Consider the following 27,334-nt stretch of genomic DNA (forward strand, 5'->3'; position numbering starts at 1 on the left):
TTGAGGATTTCCATAATTCTTCCATCACGATAAGTGGTTCTGTATCAGCCTCATCTAAATATAGTAGAAGATTAATCTGTTTCCTTGATTGTGCATAGCTCCCTATAAAACTACATATTTTCATTATTTCTTCTCTATTGAATTGTATTTCTTGCTCATTTTTCATTCCTGGAATCCATTTTTTCCTTCCATGTAATCCTTGCTTGATAATTTTCTATTATGTTCTGAATTGTTCTTACATTATATTTTCTGGTGTAATTTTTTTTATTCTTTTCTGTCTTTCACATTTCCACAAATTCTATATCATTTTTGTTATTGGATGTTGGAAGTTTCTTCACTTGGTTATACTATAAGTTAAAGATACCAAGAAATTATATATTTAGTTTAATCCTATATCCAAGTGTAAGCAAACAAAGTCTGAACCTGAAGTATTTTCAGGACTGTGGTAACTCGTATATAGAAACTGACTTTACATCACTTGCTTTAGTATCCCATAAGGCAAAGCACATATCCTTATGGGTATGTATAATGCTAGGCATTACGGGAAGGGTCACTACCCAGACCAGTTTTGACGTTTACTGAGATCTCTTCAGTGGGAGCATGACCCAGAGATGATACTAAGGTTGAAGTAATGCAGAAGTCATATTTTCATATATGAGTTGCCAAAAGGTGTGACACTTTTTGACAACTCGTGTGATGTGAAGCCATTAGCTTCTATATATACGAGTTGCCCCAGTCCTGAAAATACTTCAGGTGCAAACTTTGTTTGCTTACAGTTGGTAAAGGATTAAACCAAGTATATAATTTCTTGGTATCTTTAATTATAGTATAACTAACTGAAAAAACTTCCAACAACTTTCTATAATCCAGAGTAATTTAATAATAAAATGTGACACCTTTTGGCAACTTGTATATGAAAATATGACTTCTGCATTACTTCAACCTTAGTATCACCTCCCCATGTGGTTGCCAGGATAAGAATAGCACCAATGTAGCTAATGCATGTCATACGAGGCGACTAAAATTGGTACCCTTGGAGGGTAATGGATGGCAATGCTGTAGCCAATGAAGTTCTAACTGAGGCTCGGCTATTGCTGTTACCCTCCTGCCATGATCAGAGCTTTATAGCTCAATAACACCTTATCCTTACACTGTCCTCTACAGACAATGGGGAATATGAAAAGCAATATTGCTTCGCCCCTTTAAGCCAGTCCTTATAAGGACTATAAGGACTTAGTATCACCTCTGTGTCATGCTCCCACTGAAGAGATCTCAGTAAATGTTGAAACTGGTCTGGCTAGTGACCCATCCCATAATGCATAGCATTATACATACCCATAAGGATATGTGCTTTGCATTAGGGGATACTAAGGCAAGTGATGTGAAGTCATTAGCCTCTATATGAGTTGCTCCAGTTCTGAAAATCAGGTGCAAACTTTGTTTACTTAAACTTGGATAAAATTTTTGTTACTTCTATATCTCATTTTCCTTAATTCTTTTTTTTTTTTTTGATTAGCTCAAGTATCTGTAAAGTAAGTTTTTCTCTAGAAGTTCTATTTTGCTGGTAACGATTTTCTTAAACTTTTAGTAACTTATATTATTTTGAAGCTACATCAACTTAAGAGGAATCCGTGGAAAAGAAGTGAAACCAGCTGAAAAAGCGAAAAACAGGTGAGGTTATGCTAAATGATATAAGATGGTATATATTCTGGCAATAATGATCAGAGAGGAAAGAACGGCTATTGTATTCATCAATAAACACAAAAACAAACTACTTCAGTGAATCATTTAAAGCAGCGATGTAGGCAAATTTTAAAATGGAAAATTGTAAACGCGGATTTGTGCCTATAGTCCCATAAGAGTTTCTAATAGGAAAGAAATTGAGGATTCTTTCCATCATTAGAGAGCATAGACATAAAAAGAAAACAGATTTTGTTATAGATCTAAATAACAGAACAGGAGGAAATTAATACCAGGCATACAGAAATGTTTTAGAAAAATTTGGCAGAAAGTAGCAAAGCGAGTAATAATGGTAAGTAAGTAACTGCTGGATTTCTATTTATGACATGGAATGGGTATTACTAATAACATGTTCCAACATAAAGATGTGCACAAATTCGCATGGAGAAAACACACACGAAATAAGATAAGTCTTGTTGAGCGTGTTATTGTTCATAGAGGTAGCTTTACAGGTTGAGGATAAGAATCCTCCATTCTATCAGAATAAGTCTGATTCATTCATACTGTTTCCATTCAACTTCAACTATAAAAAAAAATTTCCTTAAATTTTTCTTTATGGTTTATTATATGTTCACCACCTAGTGTGGGTTTTTTCCATTAACAATTTCAATCATTCCCTTTTGATGCTTACTTTTATCCTTGGTCTCGCTAGCTTATCATAACTAAACTGGTTGATAACAGATACACCTATATATTTGTATTCTCATTTATTTATTGGTTCACTTTCTACTTTTTTTTTTTTTTTTCACATCTGATACTATTTTGGTTCAATCACGTTCTTGACTACATTCTATTTAATCCCTACCTTCAAATACTCATACTATCCAGGTATGTCAAATTAATATCTTTCAGAATACACACAGAGGTAACCCTAGTATAACGCGGTACTTAAAGCAGTTTCGTTATAACACGATCTACAAATTGTAGAAACCCTTTATCTTTTCATATATTTTTCACTGCGCAACTTAAAAATCAAATTCTATCTTCATTAAATTTGCGCCTGCATGTATTGCGCATGTAGTTATAAATAGCGAATTTATGTTAGGGGGAAATACCATTTAGCACACATGTACATCAAATGTTTACAGTAAACAAAGACAATTGAAAATGACTTAGTTTTCTGCCAGGAAAGCGCATTAAAAATCATAAGTGTGTTAATCTTAAGCTGTGCACTTTATTTTGTGATGAGTTACATACAACATGTAATGCTTTTCTTTGTGTAAAAAAAATTATTTTTATAGTAATGGCCACTTCGAGGGCTTTTTGAGATATTATCAACCATTGAAAATGAAATTAGTAAATTAATTCATGGGGAAATAGATTTAAATGAGGAGGAACTGGTAGAATTAACAGATGATGTCGAAATGAGGAAATTTCTGCCGAAGATTCTGATTGTGATGAATCCGTTAAAGAAATCAGCAGAAGGATTGGACTTAGCAAGAAAGTTAGGAAGTTATTTTACGGATAATTATCCCTCAATGGAGTGCTCCAGAAAATTCACAAGATAACTGGATATTTGTTTAGCTCCATATCATGAACTTAATAAAAAAAATTGCAGCCTAGTGGTAATTAAGGTTTCATCACTGACTTCTTGATAATTAAACCAGTCGAAGTATGCAATGAGAATTATACAAATGATGTCCAAGGGATTTCAAGTGATGACGACCGTCTGGCCACTCGTAAATAAAGAACATCTACGAAATGTTAGTTTTGAAGACAATGATGACAATTAAAATATGCACTTTATTTTATTTTGCCTAAAACATTTATACATAATTTTTAGTTTTATAAGGTTTATACTAAGTATTTGTTTCATAGTTAATGATTAACTTACATGGAGGATTAACTTACATGCAATTCATGTAAGTTAATTTAACTTACATGAATTGCATGAATTAAATAAAATTATCTTTTTTGTTGGTTATGTCATTGTTTATATAATTAAAAAAAAAAAAACGATTTTGGAACCAACCCTACTTTTTCTAAGTGATCTGAGTCTCGCACAACACCATTCATATAATGTGGCATTTCTATGGAACCTAACATCTGTGTTATACGAGGGTTATCTGTGTGTGTGTGTGTGTGTGTGTGTGTGTGTGTGTAATAAATTTTTTAACTTGGGGATATTGTGTACAAAGTTCAAGTATATTGTATACTTGAACTTTGTTTCAGGCACAAACTTAGTTTGCATACTTGGGATTAGGAGTTAAAATAACCAAGTTTATAAAATTACTTGGTTATCCTAATATATATATATATATATATATATATATATATATGACAGAATGATCATTAACTCGGTTAACATACATAGTTTTATGAAAAAATTGAATGACTACAACCGAGTTTTAAGTAAAAAGGTTTTAATATAAAAACACTACTAGTTTCGGCCTGTAACAGTCTTCTTCAGGTGACATTATAAAAGAAAGAAAAAACACTAAACATTGAAGGTTAAAAGACTATGAACAACATAGACAGTCTCTATACATAATTAGCATGAAAACGTTGTAGTTGTATTTGAAGCTGTTCTTTCATTTGTTGCATTGTTGGGAGAGTGTGTGCTTGCAGCCTCACGTGAACGCCAGTACATGATTACAGCTGAATGACTATCTGGGAGGTTGTAGCTCAAGTTGTTATTTAGATGAACAGGATTGAAGATGATTTCTCTAGATTCCACGATTTTTCTTTCTAGTTCGTCACTGCAATGGAAGATGTTTGTAGATTTTTCCCAGCAGACTTTGTGACTTTGGTTTTTATCATTAGCAATTCATACACAATTTGAGAGATTTGTCTGTCTGCCCAAAATAAGGAATATCACAATATTTTATATACACCAGGGTATTTGAGTTGATGATGACAAGGTTATGGGTGGCTAATTAAGAAACGGATCTTTGGAAGTCGAGTGAACAATGTTCTGATATTGTATTTTCTTAGAACTTTTGCTAATTTATGTGAAACAGTACTTATGTAAGGAATAGATATATTGCCTTTGAATCTATTTGTTTCTTCTGAGTGATGTCTAGGAGGATTAAGAAGGAATTTTTCAATGATTTTCTTGGAATATCCATTAACTTCGCAAATATTTACTTAGAGATTTTATTAAATATTTACTTTACAAATATTTATTTATCCCCTGTACTCGCAAATATTTACTTAGAGGATTTTGAAACCAAGGCTATCTCTTCCTTTATTTTAACACCTAAAGTTTGGAAACGTTATGCGGATGATGTCTTCATTGTTTGGAGCCATGGACATGAATCCCTTATGGTTTTCCTCGAACATCTCAATAGCCGAAATCAAAGTATTAAGTTTACTGCCGAGCTTGAAACGGATAATTCCTTGCCTTTTCTTGATGTCAAACTGACTCGCTTTTCTGGTAAACTCAAAATATCGATATATAGAAAGCCCACACATACCAACAGATATCTGCACAGTCAGTCCCATCATTTCCCTCCTCATAAGCTTGGAATAATTTCCACATTGGGACATAGAGCCCGTTCTCTTCTTGATGACCCAAATGAACTTCTTACAGAAATAAACCATCTGAAAACTTCTTTCGAAGTTAATGGATATTCCAAGAAAATCATTGAAAAATTCCTTCTTAATCCTCCTAGACATCACTCAGAAGAAACAAATAGATTCAAAGGCAATATATCTATTCCTTACATAAGTACTGTTTCACATAAATTAGCAAAAGTTCTAAGAAAATACAATATCAGAACATTGTTCACTCCACTTCCAAAGATCCGTTTCTTAATTAGCCACCCAAAACCTTGTCATCATCAACTCAAATACCCTGGTGTATATAAAATATTGTGTGATTGTGATATTCCTTATTTTGGGCAGACAGACAAATCTGTCGAATTGCATATGGAAGAACACATGAGGGACATTACTTACAAGAGACAAGGAGCGAGTGCATTATCAAGTCATATCCTTTTCTCGGCTAATCCTAATGATGAAAACCAAAGTCACAAAGTCTGCTGGGAAAAATCTACTAACATCTTCCGTTGCAGTGACGAACTAGAGAGAAAAATCATGGAATCTAGAGAAATCATCTTCAATCCTGTTCATCTAAATAACAACTTGAGCTACAACCTCCCAGATAGTCATTCAGCTGTAATCATGTACTGGCGTTCACGTGAGGCTGCAAGCACGCACTCTCCCAACAATGCAACAAATGAAAGAACGACTTCAAATACAACTACAACGTTTTCATGCTAATTATGTATAGAGACTGTCTATGTTGTTCATAGTCTTTTAACCTTCAATGTTTAGTGTTTTTTCTTTCTTTTATAATGTCACCTGAAGAAGGCTGTTACAGGCCGAAACTAGTAGTGTTTTTATATTAAAACCTTTTTACTTAAATCTCGGTTCTAGTCATTCAATTTTTTCATAAAACTATATATATATATATATATATAATTAGCAAAACTTAGTCTATACATTCACTTTTATAAAATTATATAGACTATTACTGTGCTAAGAATGTAACTTTGATTTCTTGACATTTCGACTTTCATATTAGGTCATCAAATTTGTGTCTCTCTCTCTCTCACACAGATGATAGCCTTATTATGAAGGTTGAAACAGTTGGAAATTAAAGTTATTACTTTTAACACAGTAAAAGTTTGATAACTTTATCAAAATGAATGCTGATCACTAACATTCCTGTAACATTAGAAGAAAGATTAGTCTATAAATTGGAATACAGGGGAAGTTGGAATATAGGTGCAAGTTGTGCATGGGAATACAGTGTCCCTTAAAAGGAAGATAGGGAGTGGGGTACCAAATAGTTTTGTTCTGGGACCACTGTTATTTACATAAAAGCCTGGCTATTTTCTGTTGATATAGAAACTGCTCATATTATTTTTAAACTATAGTAGAGCTGCTGGCTATATTCAGCTCAAACTCAAGACAGGAGTTTCAACCTTCAAAACGTTAAAATTACACAACACAGTTATCATTGGATCTTAGCATATAATAAATGGTGATATAGTGAACGTGGTGAATGATATAGCAGACAGCAGCAAGACAGAGGAAGATATAAAAGCTTATGGAATGGTAGAAAAAAGAATGGAAAAAAAGCTAGTATGAAAGATACAAACGTGAGTGAAGATATAAAAAAAATTGGTAAGGAGCATGACAGGACATTTCAATAAGAAACTAGTCGCTGGAGGTATTAAGGAAGATGAGTCACAGATGATAATTGCAGTAGAGTGATGGAAAGTAGTGTAGTGAGAACATCAAAAATATGGACAGAAGTGTGAATGAGGGTAAGGAATTGTGGAAAGGGGGATTAGGAAGCAGCTACTGTACTTATTCCTTATTCCGTACGGAATAAGGCTACAGAGTTTGTGGTCTTGACAATCCACACAAACCATATCAGTGAGACAAGGTTAATGAAGGATGAATAACGTACTTACAGGAACAGAACATAATGGTTATCGCATTTTTTAAAATGATAGAAAAGATAAAACAAGAAGGAAATGCTGTCCTCTCAAAGTGAAACTTGAAGAAAGCAGTAATGATAATGGCTTTGAGGCCACAAACTCTGTTTTTCCAGCATGAGACTGAGGTAAGCACAAATTTTAGATATTTCAGGGAATGTTGCTACAGGCCAAGTAATGCAGAGTGAGATGATTCTGAAATGTTCAGAACAGATCAGACTGTTGAGCAAAAGGAGGGTGACTAACTATGGAAGCAGTGGCCAAAGCAGGAAATAATGTGCAAGTAAGGAGATTAAATTTGAGCTACTTATGGAAAGTTATTTTATAAAGCATGTAATTGAAGAAACACATGGGAAATGAGTGGTGGATTTAACAAAATCATCTCGTACAGTGATAACAGAAGATATCATCACAATGCCACCAAATGGGCAGAGTGATCCTGTGGTTTTGAGATGGAAAGTACCTAGGCAGCTACAAGCTTCATGGAACAAGAGATGGGGTAGAATTACTGAGCAGGGGAATTGAGGAAACATTAAGCCTTGAAAATATCAAGGGCAACAGTACGTTTCTCCGTGGATCTTGATGGTGGAATCCATACTGGTGGTCACCGATTAACCGGTGAGCTTCTAGGTAGCGAAGATGTTGACCACTTATAACTTTCTCCATTATTTTGGAAAGGACTGAGGTGACGGCAACTGGTCAGTAGGCTTTTGTCTCCTTTTTTTTTTGGAACAGGTTGGATGCAAGTTAGTTTCCATTAGATGGGATGGGTGCCAGCTGAGTATAGAAGATTGAAGAGATGACAGAAGACAAGTGTTAGCTCTGGAGCACAATATTCATGTAGTGATTATTTGGTGGATTGGTTACAGGGTTACAGAATGATAGGAGCAAGTTGTGCATGGGATACAGTGTCTCTTAAAAGGAAGATGGGGAGTGGAGTACCACATAGTTCTGTTCTGGGACCACTGTTGTTTACTTTATATATCAATGATATAGTTCAGGGTGTGAAAAGAGATATTCAGTTGTTTGCTGATGATGCTAGAAGAGCAATGGAATTTTTAATGTATTATTACTAGAGGATTTGAATAAGTTAGTGCTTGGGATGAAGAATAAGGATCTCATTTCAGTGATGCTGTGTAAAGATGATTATCATAATGGAAGAACAGAGAGGAGGGAAAAGATCTGGGAATCTTGGTGGATAGGAAACTAAAGTTCAGGGGACATATCATGAAAGCTGTAAAGGCTACCCAGAAAGTTGTTGCTATAATGTAAAGAACACCAACACAAATGGATAAGGATGTGGCAGTTTCATTGTATAAGGCACTAATCAATCAGGCCTCATTTGGATTTCTGTGCACAGATCAGGTCACCTGGCTATATTGGCAATAAGGAAACATTGGGGAGAGAGAGAGAAAGAGTGTGTGCATAAGGCAAAACAAACTCTTAGACTCTGGAATACTGTTTTTGAACAAATTTGGAGGGAATGCAGGCTTCACAGCTGGTGGATAGGAGGATGAGGGATGATAAGAGGGGAATTATAGTTGCAAAGGATAACGGGTGATGAGAGAATGAGGGGTCATCCCTGGAAACTGTACGGTGAATAAGGAAATGAAAAAGGAGATTTTTTGCTTGGTGAGTGGTGAATGTGCATATGGTGAAAGCCCCAACAACAAATGTATTCAGGCAGGTATAATAGGTCTGTCAGCTGTGAGTGTTCAACTTCTCGCAAAGGAGTCCAAAGGATTCCATGGAAGCTTGAAAGTAATACTAACACATTCAAAAATAACTGATATTTTGTTCATTATTTGCAGTTTTAAAAATTATTTTGAAATTTCCCAAAAAATCAATCCAATGTTCATTATTTCCAATTTTAGTCATTATAACATCAAATGGCTATCTAGCATTGAAAAGATTCCTAAAGTTTATCTTCTCAATGTGAGTATTTGCAGGTTTACTAAATCATACTATCTATATAACATCAGAAAATTACAAAAACAGGTCCTTGTAGTGTCCATAATTTGCAGTTATGCCAATTACTTGAAATGAAATCATTATCAAAGTCCAAAAATCAGTCACTAGTTATTTGTAGTTTTAATAATTAAAGAATTTAATGCAACTTCCACTCATGAAATATAAAACTACAGCACATTTGTACCGTGGGTGGGTTAAGGATTTTTTTTTTCTTTGTTCCTATTTGAACACTAAATACTCCAACCTAACAGATGATTATCATTAAGAGCTAGGCAAACTCAACATGCAGAACAACAGGGATTTGATATTATGTAACTCACTTGTATAAAGATGATTTTCTTTCAGATTGTCTCTCGAAAGCCTACTTTAAAGCTTCACAGCAAATGTTACATGAATTTAAATTCTCTAAGCGATATTAACATATTTTAAGTTATATTCAGGTTACTATTTTCCCCTCCCACACTTAATTATCCAGCATAATATTTATCAGTATCAAAAAAAAAAGATTCAAATGGAAATCAGGTCATTCTGATTTAATATTCATTATAAATTGTAATGAACAATCCACAAGGTGGAGAGTCCCAGGTGGTGTAGGCCTTTCCTTAGTCTTGCTTTCAAAGAAGGATGTGCTATATTAATACATATATTAGTATAATCCCGCCTACTAGTTTCGCTAGCGTCTGTCTAGCTTTGTCAAGGCTGAACGGTACACACAAAAAATACGAGAGAATACAGAAACATTGCTAACTGCCTAACAGTTAGCAACGTTTCTGTATTCTCTCGTATTTTTTGTGTGTACCTTTCAGCCTTGACAAAGCTAGACAGTCGCTAGCGAAAGTAGTAGACGGGATTATACTAATATATGTATTAATAAACTACCTATGGTCTCATAACCACAAAAAGTCTCGTTTTTAAGATGTGCTATATTTTTAGTGCTGCATATTTTTAATATATGTGTGGATCCTAATGCTTCACAATCTTAAAAGTTCAAAGAGAAATACATGACACATCCTGTCATGGAGAAATTTAGGAAGAGAACAAACCAACCATATTCAGTCATCTCTTGATAATTTCACAAGTAAGGTTGAATGGCTCAATTAAACTTAATTTTTCTATTTGCTTGCAAATTTACCGACTGAAACTAACAGAAATAACCTTTAGATATTACTACCGCACACATATACAGTAAACATGTAAATAATAGGATGCAATTAACGAGTGAAGAGATTAAATCCCACTTACGTAAGTCAAGGACTGCCTGTATATGATAAATTCATAAATTATATTATCTATAGTAAACAAATACCTTTAAAAATGGAATAAGATATGGCTGAGGAGAAGAATTCAGAGTTTTCTGAAGCTGTTTTGTGAATTCTTCAGGCTGAAGATCACCATCCTAAAAAAGGTAAAGGATAAATAAACAGAAAATATAATGCATACTGTCAATGGCTGCAAAACCTAACCAGAAACACATCAACTAACACAAAAGTTATGCATATATCAACGTCATAGATAGACAAAAGGTTAAGGAGAAAGAAATTGATGTATTCCTCAAAAAATTAAAGATTACCATAATAAAGTGAGCATAACGAAAGACGAGGTGAAACTTGTTCAGCAATTCTGGAAACCACACAGTAAAAATGTTGTCCAGAAACTGCTCATGTTACACATTAATTGTCAGTTTTGTACAGTGCTACAAAAAACGTCTGCTCTGTTCTGTTTGCATTGGTGCAGAATGGTGTTTGTGGGTAGATATGTTTTACAGTATAAAGGTTATATTCATTACAGTTGACTCTAATTATACCAAATACTACAATTGTTAAACCATAACTGCATAAAATAAAAAAATATAACAATTCATTCACTAGTTTGAAATCTGAAGCACTCGACACTCTCTCGCGTAGTCACAAGTTTGCCATTGCATCCAGAAGAATACCTGCTGAAGACATTATGATACAAATTGAATGCGGGATACAACACCTTCCAAACCACGTCGCCAACGATATTAGACTGGATGTGGCTTGTGTTATGACCAAAGCAAAACCACCAAAAACCAACATGCCGAATAAGGAAATTAAATCATCATCATCATCATCAAATTCCTGCCATGTACCCTCAAGGGGTGTACAGGATATGACAGTACTACATGAAAAAATTACATCATTACTAACTTCCTATCTACAATTTTCCTCCAAATCAGTCTGTTACTTGTCAAGAATCCAACATTATCAGATCTTATATTTCTATCGTCTAAGGCACTTTGTACCGTATCAATCCACCTATATCTTGGTCTTCCTCTGGGTCGTTTTCCTAACAACCTGGCAGAAAACACTTGTTTATCTAATCTTTCTTCGCCCATTCTGTTTAAGTGACCATACCACCTGAGATTAGCTCTGATAACGCATTCCTGGATGCTGACAATGTCATGTTCTTTATAAATATCCTCACTTTTAATATGATATTGCCATTGATGCCATCTGTTCACTCCTCTAATCTTTCTCAGGACTCTCATATCTGCGGTCTCTAGTCTTTGGTCAAGTGTTTTACTTCTGACCCAGCTCTCAGATCCATAAGTTAAAACTGGTTTGAACACTGTCTTGTATACAGCTAATTTAGTGTTCAGACTAATTTCTCTCTTATTGCATATGAATTTATTCAGTTGACTTCCTATCATACCAGCTTTGTTGATTCTATCCATATTTAATTTACTATCTTCACTAAAAATCTTCACTAATCTTTCTCAGGACTCTCATATCTGCGGTCTCTAGTCTTTGGTCAAGTGTTTTACTTCTGACCCAGCTCTCAGATCCATAAGTTAAAACTGGTTTGAACACTGTCTTGTATACAGCTAATTTAGTGTTCAGACTAATTTCTCTCTTATTCCATATAAATTTATTCAACTGACTTCCTACCGTACCAGCTTTGCTGATTCTGTTGTCTATTTCTACATTTAATCTACCATCTTCAGTAAAAATCGTGGCTAAGTAGCTGAAATGTTTTACTTGTTCCACAGGTTCTCCATTCACAACACAGTTGACATTTTCAATGATTCTGCCTATTTCATTGTCTTTGTCTTTTTATTGCTGACCTTCATACCATATCTATTACAACAGCAATTGAATTTAGTTAGAGAATCTTGCAGACTTCTAGCAGATTTATTTAGAAGTATAACATCATCTGCATAAAGCAAAGAGCTGACATTAACATCTCCAATTTTGATATCAGGTTTAATAACCACTTTTCTTCATAATGTGATCCATATAGATAATGAATAACAGAGGGGATAATGTACATTGTTGTCTCATACTAGATTTAACATTAAACCATCTTCCTGTACTTCCTTCAATACTAACTGCTGACTTACAACTCAAATAAAGACTAAGTATTGCTTGTTATAATGGCCCGTTGACACCATATAACTGCAGCGTATTGAATAGCTTCTCTCTTGGCACCTTGTCATATGCCTTTTCCAAATCGACAAAACTTAAATACAGATCTTTGTTATATTCCCATGCTTTCTTGACTATTTGTCGTAAAGTGAAGATCTGATCCTGACAGCCTCTATTTGGCCTGAATCCAGCTTGTTCTTCACCAAGCTTTTCTTCCACAATTCTTCTCAACCGTTTCTCAAGTATACTTGCATAGATCTTGCCAGGAACACTCAGTAGGGAAATACCTCTGTAATTCTCACATTCAGTTTTATTTCCCTTTTTATATATGGGTACTATGAGAGCTCTACTCCAATCATCGGGAATTCGTCCCTCTGTCCAGGCTTTCTGAACTATGCAGTGCAGCTCTGTAAGACTTTTATACCACCATACTTCAGCATTTCTGGTCGAATATCATCTACTCCTGCTGCCTTTCCACATTTCAAGCCTTTGATAGCTTTTTCTACTTCAAGTATGGATATGTATTCCTGACTGCATGCCTGGTCAGTGTTTTTTATCACTGTGCTGTGATCACTGCTTGTTTCATTTAGCAGTTTTTCAAAGTAATTACTCCATACTTCAAGGATATCTTTTTCTCCTGTTTTCATGTCACCTTTATCATCTCTAACTCCTTTTACAGCACTCTTTCCTCCATTCCTAAGCTTCCTCAACAACCTCCAGAATATTTTGCCACCTTCTTGATATTTATTTTCTATATTCTTGTCAAAGTCCTCCCATGACTTTTGTTTAGCTAGTTTTACACAATGTTTAGCTTTCTTACATTTGTCTCTGTATTCTGTAAGAGACAAAGCCGACTTATTTGCCAGGAACTTTTGATATGCTTTCTTCTTTTCCTTCACTGCCTCTTTAACTTCCTGTGTCCACCAGGGAGTTCTGATTTTTTTTATCCTTGCACACAACCTCACCCCATGCCTCTCTGGCAGAATCAATCAATGTTTTCTTCAGAGTTTGCCACTGAATCTCCAAAGCTTGATTCCTGTTCTCAAACTCTTTCATTTTCTTTTCAATAATGTTTCTGTATTTTAGTCTACAGTTCACATCTGAGAGCTGCTCAACTTTTATTCGCTTTAAAACTTTCTTACATGTTATTCTTTTCAATATGAAATTCAATTTTATCCTGCTCAAGACTAAATAGTGATCACTTCCAATTTCAAATCCTCTGTACACTCTGGTGTCCTGCACCAGGGAGAAAACATCACTATCAACAATAACATAGTCAATGAGACTTTTCTTATTCCTTGCCTCTTCTCTCCATGTGAATTTGTGCACATTTTTATGTTGGAACATGGTGTTAGTAATAACCAGTCCATGTCCTGAGCAGAAATCCAACAGATATTTGCCATTATTATTAGCTTTGCTCTTTTCTCCAAATTTTACCAAAATATTTTTGTATGTCTCACAATCATTTCCTACTCTGCTATTTAGATCCCCAACAAGGACCAACTTTTCCTTTTTCATTGTGTCAGTTGCTTTTTCTAAAGCGTCAAAAAATTCCTCCACTTCTACCTTAGTAGAACCTTCTGTGGGACCATAGGCACAAATAAGTCTCATTGTCCAGTTCCCCATTCTCATATTTGCCCACATTACTCTACTTGAGACTGACTGCCATTCAAGAAGATTAGCCTCATATTTTGTGTTGAAATCTCTGTAAGAATTAAAGAAAAACAAGGAAAACAAAATGGATTACTCAGGTAAGCTGAATGCTCTATTGTTAGATCGGGCTACTTACCTCCCTATCGAGTACAATCCCACCAACTCACAAATTAGAAAACTCCACAGGCTTCTTAAGACGGTCACTTCTTGGCCTGTAGAAGTCATGAACAAATTAAAACTGTTTAACTCCATACCCCCCACCCCCATATATATATGGACTCCCAATAATACATAAAGAAAATGTATTTTTCTTTATGTATTTACGTCCCATAGTGGATGGCATTGATTCCTCCACGTAAAAACTAGCTAAAAATTTGGTCACAGCTCTCACACACTATACTGGCAATACACCTTCACACATTAAAAACTCAGCCCACTTCAAAGCCAGCATAAAAAACCTTACACTCAAACACACTGACATAATGGTCAGTTTTGATGTCTCCTCCTTATTCACAAATGTCCCACTCAAAGATCCTTAGAGCTAATTCAAGCTCAGTTTCCTCCTGATATCACAGTTCTATTTCAGTTCACAATGAACTCAGGCTATTTTGTTTGGCAAGGAAAATTCTACAAACAAATAGAGGGGACAGCCATGGGTTCTCCACTCTCCCTAACCTTGGCCAACTTTTACATGGAGACTTTTGAAGAGAAAGCCTTAAACTCTGCCCCACAAAAATCAGCTATATGGCTTCGCTATGTTGATGGTGTTCGCTATTTGGCCACATGGCTCTGATGCACTCCTCTCCTTCCTAACACACTTAAACAACCAACACCCCAGAATCAAGTTCACCCTGGAAGAGGAAAAAAACAACTGCCTTCCTTCCTTAGACACACTACTCACCCGCCAGTCTGATGGAACCTTGGTTTTCTCAATTTATAGAAAACCCACCCATACACGCAGATACATTCACCAACAATTCCCCCTCACAACAATATGGAGTCATTAAGACACTACACAACAGGGTTAAACTTATCTGTTCAAATGACAATGCCCTAACCACATTCTCAACACTTTCTCAGCCAATGGCTACCCCCCCCCCCCCAAAAAAACTCCTAAAAATATTGAAACCAGTAAACCCCCCCCCCTTCACAACAAGGATTACTCTAAATTCATTACCATTCCCTATATCTGAGGCACCTCGGGAAAAAATTACAAAAATCCTAAAAACACAACTTAACTTCTTGTTAAACAATCCAAACCTCAACAAATTTGGTTGCATGAGACTGCCCCAAATTTGGGAAACCTACATCAGAAGATCTTCAGCCCAATCGGCCAAGAACACCAACATTGCCTGCTAGGGAGCATCACCAGAACTTTTAGGAGAAAGAATAGCTTCCTGCTTCGTCCTCATTTACTGTGTGTTGTGCTTGCGTGCACGTGTCTTTTTTTGAGTTCCTATGAAAATGGCAACGTGACGTTGCCGAAATATTGGAAGTGTATTAAAATTTATTTTAATGTATAACCAACGTCTAAGCCTTTCCAAGAGGATTCATTCACCAGTGTATAGCATAGACGACCGCGAAGCAATCATATCAATTGCACTAGGTACCATGAAGCGTCATATTGCTGCTGCTTCATTATTAATGCATAAATCGTTATACCTGTAAATAAATATGAATTTCTTTTTTAATATTATCTTTTCATTTTTGATGTCTAGTGTTAGTAATACATATAACATCTACTTTTGTATCATATAAGACAATACTGATGTATGTACTGAGACATATGACTCGACTCATCTTGTCATATGTCATCGATAAACAGAGTACTGTAAATGTACACACACACACACACACACACACTAGTGGGGCTCCTTCCCCCTGGCACCTATGGCACCCAACTCCCCTGAGTTCCGGGCTGGTAAGAGCCAGTAAGACAAAAAACATGACATAAAAACGTTTAAAATTATTATTAAAATTAATAAAATTAAAATTTAAAATTAAATAGGCTTATCTTTTTATATATATAGAGTATATATATTTTTAAATTTTTTAAAAATTTAATTTGATAAAACATACATTGGTAGATAGGCAACAAATGGACAATTTACATATTATAATATATTACAGAGAAAAAGGATTTTCTTTTTGGACATACAATAGAAAGGAGGCAAATGACACATGAGTGTAGAGAGGATTTGCCTTTTTGGAAAAAGAGTCAATATTACAGTTCAGTAATACTCTTAGCTATCTTTCAGTTGCAGTGTATCATCAACAGCAATCCAGAACACGTACCAGTTGGATTCCACTCCTCAATGAATTTGGATATAGTTTGTTTCTTTGTGGTAATCATATTCCAGTGAAAGCCTGCTTTGTAGTTTCCTACGTAGGTTCCGCATGAGGATTTGTTCAGATTCGGTGATTGATGGGTGGTGGTTATTTCTTGTATGTTTGAGGTAGAAGCTGAAGATGATGGCCTTAGCACAGATAAAGAGGAAGTTGCATGTTCTGCATTTGTTTTCTTCTGTATGGACTAAATTTCAGTAGTCTTCTTGGCTGTGTGTGTGGTTACAGGTACTAGAGGCAGTATTCAGGGCATAGGTGATCATTGCTTTGTTTGCAGGACAGGTTAGATATGTGTGTGTGTGTGTGTGTGTGTGTGTTCCAAGGTACCCAAAAGTTTGCAGAAGAAACACAGATCCAATTCTCTAAGTTGAAATTAGAGCTTAGAAGGAGCTGGCAAGATATTTATTGTGCCATAACCTCCACTGTATGTTAGAATCTGGTTTGGTGCACTTCAATTATGGGAGATACCACTGAAAACTGGGTAGCATGTGCAAGTTTGTATGAGAAGGATACAGATAAACATGCGAAGGGCAAAGTTGGAGGAAGTGGTATATTTTCTTGTAGTTTGAAGAATAGGAAGTGAGACTTCAGATGATACTAGGTGAAAGGTGGACTCCCCACAGTTCTAGAAGGAATTCTGATTCCCTGAAGTGTAACGATATCTGGAAAGGCTTTTATAATAGCCTTTATAATAGAATTGTAAAATTTTAGTAATATTAAACTAAAGTTTTTATTCAAACACGGTAGTTGTCTCCATAATTTCCAAAAATGCATTCGGATCACCGTGCAAGCCTAAAAGAAAGGTTTTATAATAGCAGCTTGCATTTGTTGATATTGCTTTTTGGTTTCTGAGTGGTAAGCATGTGAATGTTTTCCAATTTAGGGTCTGGGTCAGGAAGTTCCCTACGATTCTTATTTCTGTCCAGTTCCATGTAGGGAAATTGCTGGCTGGTTGTGAGGCTTAGGTTTCTGTTCAGAAACAGAAATCTAAGCCACACAAGTTCTGTAAGTACAGCCAACTTTGTTGATCTTATCAGTGTGTGCTGAAGTTCTGTATTTTTCCACCAATGCAGAGCATCTCTGTAAAAAAGAGATAGTTCAGGAGGTGATGGTGCAGAACTGGCCATTCGGAGGATTGTGCACAGTGCAAGTCCTCTGGGGGATGATTTCATAATGTAATTGAAGGTGGTTACATAGCATGATTAGACTGAAGTGTCTTTAGGAGAAAGATGATTCTGAAAGATGTAATCTTGTTTTTTTTCCCAAGGGAAATCAGGCCTTAACCTTCTTTATTGAGTGACTTGCAGAGAGCACAGTAAGTTGTCCAGTTAGTATTGTTCCAGAGGAAATGTATGATTGCCTTTTGAATATGATGGAGAAAATCTTCAGGGGTGTCATTACTTGGACATGTCATAGCATATTTGCAGCCATCTGGATGATTATTAGGACTCTTCCTCTCTAAGTGAAGATGTTGAATGTATGCTGTTCCATTTTCCTAGCACCTGTTTAAAGTAGTTGTGCAGTTATGTCGAATTCAGCATATATATTTTGGTGTTGCCAAAGTGTACGCCTAAGTATGTTTGTCCTTCATTGGACTAGGTACATTCAATCAGTGAATCAGTTCTAGTCTACCATCTGCATGACCACAAGGCAGTGATTTTTTTGTAGAGTTTAATTTGGCCCCTGAGGCTTGTGCATATAATCTGTGTACTTCATCAGTTACTGTCATTTCTTTGTCATTATGAACTATTATGGTGACGTCATCAGCATATACTGACAGGCCTATTTTTTAGATGTGGTTCTGTTATGATGGTTTGTTTGGAGATCATGGTGTTATGCTCTTTTTAAGAAAGGTTCTATGGCTAGTGTGTATAGTTGTTCAGAGAGAGGACATCCTTGCTTGATCCCTCGAGAGTATGGCACAACAAATTTTTTTGTTTATGACAACATAAACAAAAAAATCGACAGGAGAGATGCACTCTCCTGTTGATTTTTAACAGGAAAGTGCATCTCTGTATAGCAATTGGGCTGTGTCAATAATGAGAGGACCATAGCCAAATGTCTTTAGGACTTCGTAAAGGCAGAGTGCTAGGTTTTCATTTCGGCTGTTTGCGATGTGGAGAAGATCTCTTATTAGATGGAGGTTATCATGTATTGATCTTCCTGGAACAGAATAAGTTTGATATTGGCCAATAACTTCAGGCAGTGCTGGCTTTAGTCAGTTTGCAATAACTTTGGAAATGATTTTGCAATCTGTACTGATTAGTGAGATTGGACGGTTTCCAATGTCTATGGTGTCTCCCTTCTTTGGTATCAGTCGTGATACTGAGGTTGTAACAGATTGTGGGAGCCCATTGAAGTAGGCTTTTTGCAGTGTCTTAAGGAGCACTAGTCCGAGTTGATTCCAGAAGACTAGGAAAAACTCTGTTGTAAGTCCATCAAGTCCAGGAGATTTGTTCTTTGGCAAGGATGTGCATGGAGTTTTCAGTTCATTTAGAGTGAGTGCTTTTTCTAAGTGGTTCCAACCTGTTGCAGAGATTCTTTTTGTTTCTTTCAGTATTTCATGCATGGCATGATGTTCCTGTAGAGTTGTATGCATTCTTGTAGTATTGCAGGATTTCAGAAGTACTTTTTATTTGGATCTTCTGTGATGCTACCATCTTGTAGTGTATTGCAGAGATGTAGTTTGCTGCCTTGATTTTTTTTTTTCCAATGAGAAAAAATATTTTGTGGGTGCATCTGAAAGATTTATATGATAATGGCATGATCTAAGTAGGACACTTTTTGCAGATAATTCTAAGTGTCTGCATCAATTGGAGGGCTGAGTGATATTCAGGGCTTCTGGAAGATATTGGAGCTGTTCTTTGACTTGTTGGATGCTAATGTTCCTCTGACTTTTCTGGTGACTATAACTCTGTGTATAGGATTTTATTTGTAATTTTAGGTGGGGCCACCATGTTTTCATTGGTTCTGTATTCACTTTCGAGTCAGTGGGTGTAGATATCAAAGCCTGAATATTTGTTATAATCTGAATTTTTCAGTAGACACTTTCTGCTTTGGATGCTTCTAAAGATAATGAAAGTTGCAGCTTAATGAAGCAATGATCTGAGATGTAGGAAGGAATGTGTGAGATATTTCTAACTAGAGAACCAGTGTGTTTGAAAATGTATCTGTAGAGTTGTGCTTGGTAGAGAGGCCTAAAAGTTGCTGTGATTGCTGATCTCCATGTGTAAGACTTCTTATCTGGATGTTGAAGCCTAAAGACACCAATGAGTTCATTATCATTTACCAGTGTTTGAAGTTTGTTTTTTCAATAAGCTACAATGTTCAGTACATTGAAGTTTGTCTTTTGGTCAAGAGTATAGTCGAAGTCTCCAGCTATTATGATATGTTCTTGGTCGATTTTGGAAAGATGGTTTTGAATGAAGTCCAAGATTTGTGATGTCAGATCATTCTGCTGTGGTATGTAGATATTGAACCCATGTAGGTTAATATGGTTGGGTGCTTTTATGTGAACATACAAGGCATATTCTGGTATGTCTGTAATCACTTTCAGTTTGTAGGGAGATCGATGATGAATGCCTATCTATATACAGTAAATCCTTGCCGAGCGTGGGGTTACGTCATTAATACACTGTGCACACGGCAAAATCGCGTTCCGCAAAGTTAAGTTTCTATGGAATAAAATGGGTTAGGTACAGTTCAAATTAATAAAGTATGTATGTATAATTTAAACTAATCTAAATAATGTTGTAATTAAAAGGGAAAAATGAAACAAATGTTAATTGAAAGGATTTTTATTACTGCTTAATAAGTAAGTACATGATACAATTATTTTTTTAAAAAGCTAGTGATTTTTGCTTGGGACAATGGCTGACGCAACTCTTTAAAAGTTTCGTGGTAAGGAGCGCAGAGTTTTTCAATGTCTTTCATAAAGTGTCCTCTTCATTTGGGTCAATCGCCATTGCAAAATCAGACAGTTCCTGTGCCTTTTTTAACAATTCTTTTAACTTCTTGTAAGTTAAAGGCGCTTTATCTTCTTCTTCACTATCACTGCTGGCTGGTGTTACAAGATCATCCAAATTCTTCAGTCGTCATTTCTCAATTTATTCTTTGACTTGCCCTTCTTCGAATATCTGAAAATAATTCGCCGCCAATTGCTTTTGCAATTTGTATGATTTCTTTGGCTTCATTTTCAATCGATTGAAATCCTTTAAAACTGTTGACAACTTCTGGCCAGAGCTGATGCCAGCAAGCATTCAATGTTAATGAATTCACTTGTTCCCATGTGAGTTTAATCATTCTTTAGGGTTGCCTTTAGCTTGCACAGCCAATTTCTTTTCATACTACAACTCAGATTTCTGTACAATAGCTCACACTTATATATTTCATAACTCCTTTCACCCTTATTCTCATGATATTCCTTCCACATCATCTTATGGATCTCTTGCTTAATAAGATTGCACATTCATTTCACTTCCATCTCATTTGTTTTTCGAACTCTGTTGTTATGTGCCATCCAGTCATTTTCCACTCTTGGTGATCCTGTGAACAAAGGCTTTCCATCCCACTCTGCCTCATGTCCTTTCTTTCAGCAATTGTAAGTTCAAGTTGGCAAGTTCTTTTATATTGTCCATCCAACTTTTTGCAGTCTTCCTCATCATCTCATTCTCTCAATTCTCAATTATTGTCAGCTTGTAAAGCTGACAATATTTAGCAGCTATATCACATCTGCAAAACTTACAGTGGCCTTTTGTGGCATCACAAGGAACTTCACACAGCCATTTACGAAACACTCCCTCCTAAATTTTTGCTTGTAAGCTTTATTTGTCTCTTTGCTCATTTTTGAAGAAGGGTATACAACTCTTTACTGCAACGAATTACAATCAGTCTTTGAAAACTTCCTACTCGCTATTGTAATTACCAACCAGAACTGTGCAACAGACTAACTTGTAGTGGTGCTATCAACTTCAAGGTGACAAAATGGCTGACTGTTGGGCCAAGTGAGTGACTGACGTCATTGGAAGTTTGAAACGTGTATGATACTTGCACCAAATGTACAATACAATTCTTTATCAAATGCGAACATCTTTTAAAACAATTTCTTTAAGAGTAGGTTAAAAAAACAACTAAAAAGAGCTGAAACAAGTTCTGAAGGAGCTAGATTTGGAGCTAGGTACTAGATTAAAATTTTTGGAGCTAGGGAAGAAAAAAAGGAACTAGATTTAGCTCCAAAAGAACTAAACTCACAACACTATCAATAGCTCAATAAATTCTCCTTCATTCTTGCCATGGTCTTCTCTGTTACCCAATCAATATTCAGATAATTTAAGTCACCCATAGCAATTACTCATTTAGAACCCATCAGGGTAATTCGGCAATGCATTTCTTCATCTGCAGCAAATGAACTGCCAGGTATACAGTAACATTCATTCCTGTTAGCCTCCATTTCATAACATGCCCCAAACTCCTTACTACACAGCCTATCATTATAGTTAGTGCTTTCATAAGTTTCTATTCTAGTCATCTGATATCATTAATAGTACTCCCACCCTCTTTACTATCTCTTCTGTCATTCCTAAAAATACTACACCCTTTACACTTTATTCCAGTTACTACATCTGACTGTGAGAGAGCCAGATTTCATTAATGGTAACCATTTTAAGCCAAAGTGTATTTACCAAAGCAACAAACTCAACTACTTTGTTTCTGCTGGATCTAATATCCACTTTGCCTATGTAAGTTTAAAGTATTGTTCACTAAGATGCAAGAATCTTGCATCAATACTTGGACATTGTAAATCAAATTCAGAAAGTCACTCGAGTCTTCTTGTATCTCTGTATAGACATCACTTTTCTTATACTTAAATATACAGTCTGCGTGTCCCATTTGCACAACTTTCTCCATCCCCGCCCCCACACACACTCCAAATGACCAAACCTAAAGCATGACTTATCCCTTCAGCAGATTCAAACCATGCGCATTGGCATTATCACTATTACACATCCTAGCTGAACTTGACACGCATCCTTAGCATTCCTCCCAAGATGATCTAGTTTCCCTGACTGTGTGCAAAAAGTCTTGTCCAAATAAATAATTTCTCTAGGTACCTGATGCCAAACCCATTTTTTTTCAATATTGTCCTTTATTTTCAATATTTTTACCAAAGTCATCCCACAATTTGTTTAGTTACCATTACACATTGTTTTCTTAAATTATTAACTTTTAATTCTCTCAAAATGTTGACTTACATGATGCACTTTAACTTCCTGAGTCTGCCATTGAGTCCCACCCACCCCCTTTGTTTTTAAAGAAAAAAAAATCATTGCTAACAAGTTTGCCACAGATCTCTTTGGCTGAATCAATATTTTCTTCTTGTTTGCCAGTGAGTCTCCAAGATTTGGTTTTTGTTTTAAAATTCTTTAATTTTTTCCACTCCAATAATATTTGCATATTTTAGTCTCAAGTTCACCCTAAAAACACTCAATTTTATTGTTTTAAAACTTTCTTAAACACTTTTTTTAATATGATGCTAAATTTCATCCTGTTCAAAACTAAATGGTGATACTTCTTATTTCAAGTCCTCTGAAAAGGAGTGACATGAGAGAAAAAGCATACTAGCATTTATGTTAAGAACAGAAAGAAATGAAAGTTAGCCTAGGAAGAGAAATCTAGGGTTTGAATATTTATTCTTCTTAAGTAGCTTCTCCAATTTGGAGGTTAGAAATCATGGTATGTCAGAGTGTCCATTCCTCTGCCATCCTTCTGATCTCAAAATAGCTCTTGTGACCAATCCATTTCTTTACATATCGGCGAAGTTCTTGTCTACCGCCCTCTAATTTTCCTTCCAGTATTTCCAGAGATGTTTCCCTGCTGATCCTCTTAATATGTGATTCTTATTAAGCCTGCCATTCTTACACTTGCTCTTTATGAAGTCTTCTACAAGTGCTCCTTTTGTGCTTCCCATTAACTTTAATACTTCATTATTTCTTTTTCTCTTTTCAAGAAATCTTCAGTGCTCTCCTACAACACTGCATCTTAAAGGCCTGCAATTTCCTGATTACGGATATTGTATATGTCAGTGTCTCGCATCCATAATTCAATGTGAGCCATACACAAAGGATTTTTTTAATTCTTATTTTGATCTATTTATTCCAGAGGTTATTAGTAATTTATTATTCCAGAATGCTTCTTTTGACTTAGCTATTCTTGATTTCAATAACTGTTGTTACATCTTCTGTAATCATTATCCTAAATAATTATAAGCCTTTACATTTTGAATGAATCCTGTTGGTACTGTTAAATTTGTGTTTTGTTGCTTACAATATACAGGTATCCATTGCTTAAGGTGGTTTTGCTTAACGCAGCGAAATTAATTGCAGCAATCCCTTGATATATGCAGTAAGAATTTTGATTAAAGCGCCTTTAACCCTGCGAAGCTCTCAGCTGATCTCACAAATACATGCAAAATGTTTAATATAAATATTCTTACACAATTCAATGTATAGCTTGGAGGTCATGAGTAGCTGTGGATTCATATGTTACGAGTGATATTCCACACTGCTTTTGCTGTCAGTTTGGTTTAACACGTGTTATGTAAAGGTTTGTGATATTTGACAGTAAATTGTATCTGAGAGATACTGCGACCTCTGATGTCAGTATAGTATAGTTTAGTTGTTTTTTTTTAATTCTTTGTTCAATAATTTCTAGATTGTAACTGAAAATAAATAAACCATCATGCATTATTACTGAAATAGAGAGCCAAAGGCTTATTTATCATACATGTCCTCTAGGAGATGTACTTTACATTATGGAAAATACTAAGGAAAGTGATCTGGAGCTTAGTCCACTTTTACTACTAGTTGCCCATAAGGTTGCTTATGCTTGCATCCGCCAAAACGTTTTGTTTCTATATATTCGGCACGAAACTCTTGTAGTTTCTATATTCAGCTGTGAAATAATGTTGGATTCAATATCCACTTAATTTGTATCATCATGTATTATATTTCCAGTGTTTTTTCTTTATGTCTTATTGCTTGTTTGCCGAGGTCTGGAGAGTCATTTTGCTTGTTTTCGTAGAATTTATGCCGATAAGAAAAAAACTAAAATTGTTCGAACGACTCTTGATAACTTCTTTTGATAAAAAATTGCAGTAAATAATGTAGGTAGAAGTATTTATTAAACATGACTTTGCATTCATTTTTTTTATCTTTCCTAAATGAGTACCATATAAAACGAATTATTAATACAGTAATCGATCATGGACGAATTCTAATTTTTACCACTGATTATCAGATTTAATTAACGCAATTTTGATATACACGGTAACATCGAGGGATATCTGTACTTGGTTTTGGCTGTAATTAATAAACCACAATTCTTCTTTTTCTTTTAATTAGGTATTTCAACCATATTTTCATTCCATATTCTTATTTCTTATTATTAAAACACTTAAGGAATTGAACAACGTAGTTAAGGATAAAAATTACATTAAACTTCAATAAATATTTTCCGATATTTCGGCAACGTCACGTTGCCATCTTCTAAAGGAACTTACAAAAAAAGTTACGTGCACGTAGGCACTACAATACAGAAACTGGGAATGAAGAGATGAAGCTATTGTTCTCTTAACAGTCCTGATGGTGCCCTCTAGCGGGCTAAGTAGGTGTTCTTGGCCGTTGGGCTGAAGGTCTGCTGATGTAGGCCTCCCAAATTTGGGGCAGTCGCATACAACCAAATTTGTTGAGGTTTGGAGAATTTCTTAGGGCTGAGGCTGATTCCATAAAGAGTCTTTAAAATTTGTATTTGCTATGGTGTATCACTGTAGCTTTCTTCCACCGTATTCTATGGCGTGTATCCAGAGCATGGTCCGCAAGTCCAGAATGATTGTATTTGTGAAAACGGATGTAGTCCTTGTATTCCGAAATTCTGATATTTGCTGTCCTGCCTGTTTGGCCAAAGTAAGACAGTTTACAACTGCAAGGGACCTGGTAAACACCAGGTAGGTCTAGGGGAAGTGGCTGGTCTTTAGTGGAGTGGATAAGGGATGCCAATTTTCTGTAAGGTTTGTAACAGGAGGTCAGGTCATGTTTTTTTAAGATTTTGGCAATCTTTTCTGAGGTGCCTCAGATGTAGGGAATGGTGATGGATTTAGAGTAATCCTTGTTGTGGAGGGGGGGGGGGATCTGTGGTTTGTAGGTTTTACTATTTTGGGGGGGGGGGGGTAGCCATTGGCTGAGAAAGTGTTGAGGATGTGATTTAGTTCAGTGTTTAGGGCCAAGTCGTTCGAACAGATTAGTTTAGCCCTGTTGTATAGTGTTTTCACTACTCCATATTGTTGTGAGGGGGGATGGTGGGATTGTTGGTGAATGTATCTGCCTGTATGGGTGGGTTTTCTATAAACTGAGAAAACCAAGGATCCATTAGGCTGGCGGGTGACTAGTGTGTCTAGGAAAGGGAGGCTGTTGTTTTCCTCTTTTTCCAGAGTGAATTTGATCCTGGGGTGTTGGTTGTTTAAGTGTGTTAAGAAGGAGAGAAGTGTTTCAGAGCCATGTGGCCAAATAGCGAACACTTCATCAATGTAGCGAAGCCATACGGTTGGTTTTTGTGGGGCAGAGGCTAATGCTTTTTCTTCAAAGGTCTCCATAAAGAAATTGGCCAAGGGTGAGGAGAGTGGTGAACCCATGGCTGTCCCCTCTATTTGTTTGTAGAATTTTCCCTGCCAAACGAAATAGCCTGAGTTCATTGTGAACGGAAATAAGGCTGAGATATCGGGAGAAAATTTAGCTTGGATTAGCTCTAAAGTTTCCTTGAATGGGACATTTGTAAATAAAGAGGAGACATCAAAGCTGACCATTATGTCAGTATGTTGGAGTGTAAGGTTTTCTATGCTGGCTTTGAAATAGGCTGAGTTTTTTATGTGTGATGGTGTGTTGCCAGTATAGTGTGTGAGCTCTTTGGCCAAATGTTTAGCTAATTTGTATGTGGGGGAATCAATGCCATCCACTATGGGACGTAATGGCACATTTTCTTTGTGTATTTTTGGGAGTCCGTAAATACGGGGGGGGGGGGTATAGAGTTAAACGGCTTTAATCTGTTGGCAACTTCTACAGGCCAAGAAGTGACTCTCTTAAGAAGCCTGTGAAGTTTTCTAATTTGAGAGTTGGTGGGATTGTAATTGATAGGGAGGTAAGTGGCCCGATCTAATAGAAGAGCATTCAGCTTACCTGTGTAGGGAGTACTTAACCAAAAGGACTACAGCTGCATTTCCCTTATCCGCTTTGGTGATAACTAATTCTTTATTATTCTTCATTTCCTGTAAAGCTTTATATTCGTTGTTTGATATGTTGGTTTTTGGTGGTCTTGCTTTGGAAAGGACACAGGCTACATCCAGTCTTACACTGTTGGCGACTTGATGTGGAAGGTGGCGGATTCCGCGTTCGATCTGGATCATAATATCCTCACTAGGTATTTTATTGGGAGCAATGGCGAAGTTGTGTCCACGTGACAGCGTGTTGAGTGCTTCAGGCTTCAGGGTGACTGAAGAAAGGTTGATTACCGTGTTGGTAGCAGGTTTTGGAAGGACGGTAGAGTTCTTTTTTAATTTCTCGAACTTTTTCATCTGTCGGCCTCGTATTTTTTTAAATTCTTTTTCAGCAGCGGTACATGAGACATCATGTAAAATCGACCAAAGTTCGTGGTTCAAAGTGCACGAAAGCTCATCTTCGACGCCACGAATAGCTTCGTTAATGTCCGCTAAGAGCATCCGCGTGGCGGCGATTTGTT

The 27,334-nt window shown here is 36.1% G+C and overlaps 1 protein-coding gene across 2 annotated transcripts in view; it reads right to left on the reverse strand.

Annotated features, from left to right (window-relative positions):
• The window catches only part of LOC150096621 (transcription initiation factor TFIID subunit 4B-like), a 383,016-nt gene that overhangs the window by 238,059 nt on the left and 117,623 nt on the right, over positions 1 to 27,334 (reverse strand). The window contains exon 7 of one of the 2 annotated variants that reach the window (XM_090407989.1): positions 10,468 to 10,557. The exons of the other annotated variant lie outside the window; for it this stretch is intronic. Coding sequence (XP_090264115.1) covers positions 10,468 to 10,557 — 90 coding nt within the window. The remainder of the gene's footprint in view (positions 1 to 10,467; positions 10,558 to 27,334) is intronic. 2 annotated transcript variants of the gene reach the window in all.

This window comes from Typopeltis vanoorti, chromosome 18 (genome assembly GCF_054136105.1).
Source record: "Typopeltis vanoorti isolate ZY-2024b chromosome 18, IOZ_Tvanoo_1.0, whole genome shotgun sequence".
In the NCBI taxonomy this organism is placed as follows: domain Eukaryota; kingdom Metazoa; phylum Arthropoda; class Arachnida; order Uropygi; family Thelyphonidae; genus Typopeltis; species Typopeltis vanoorti.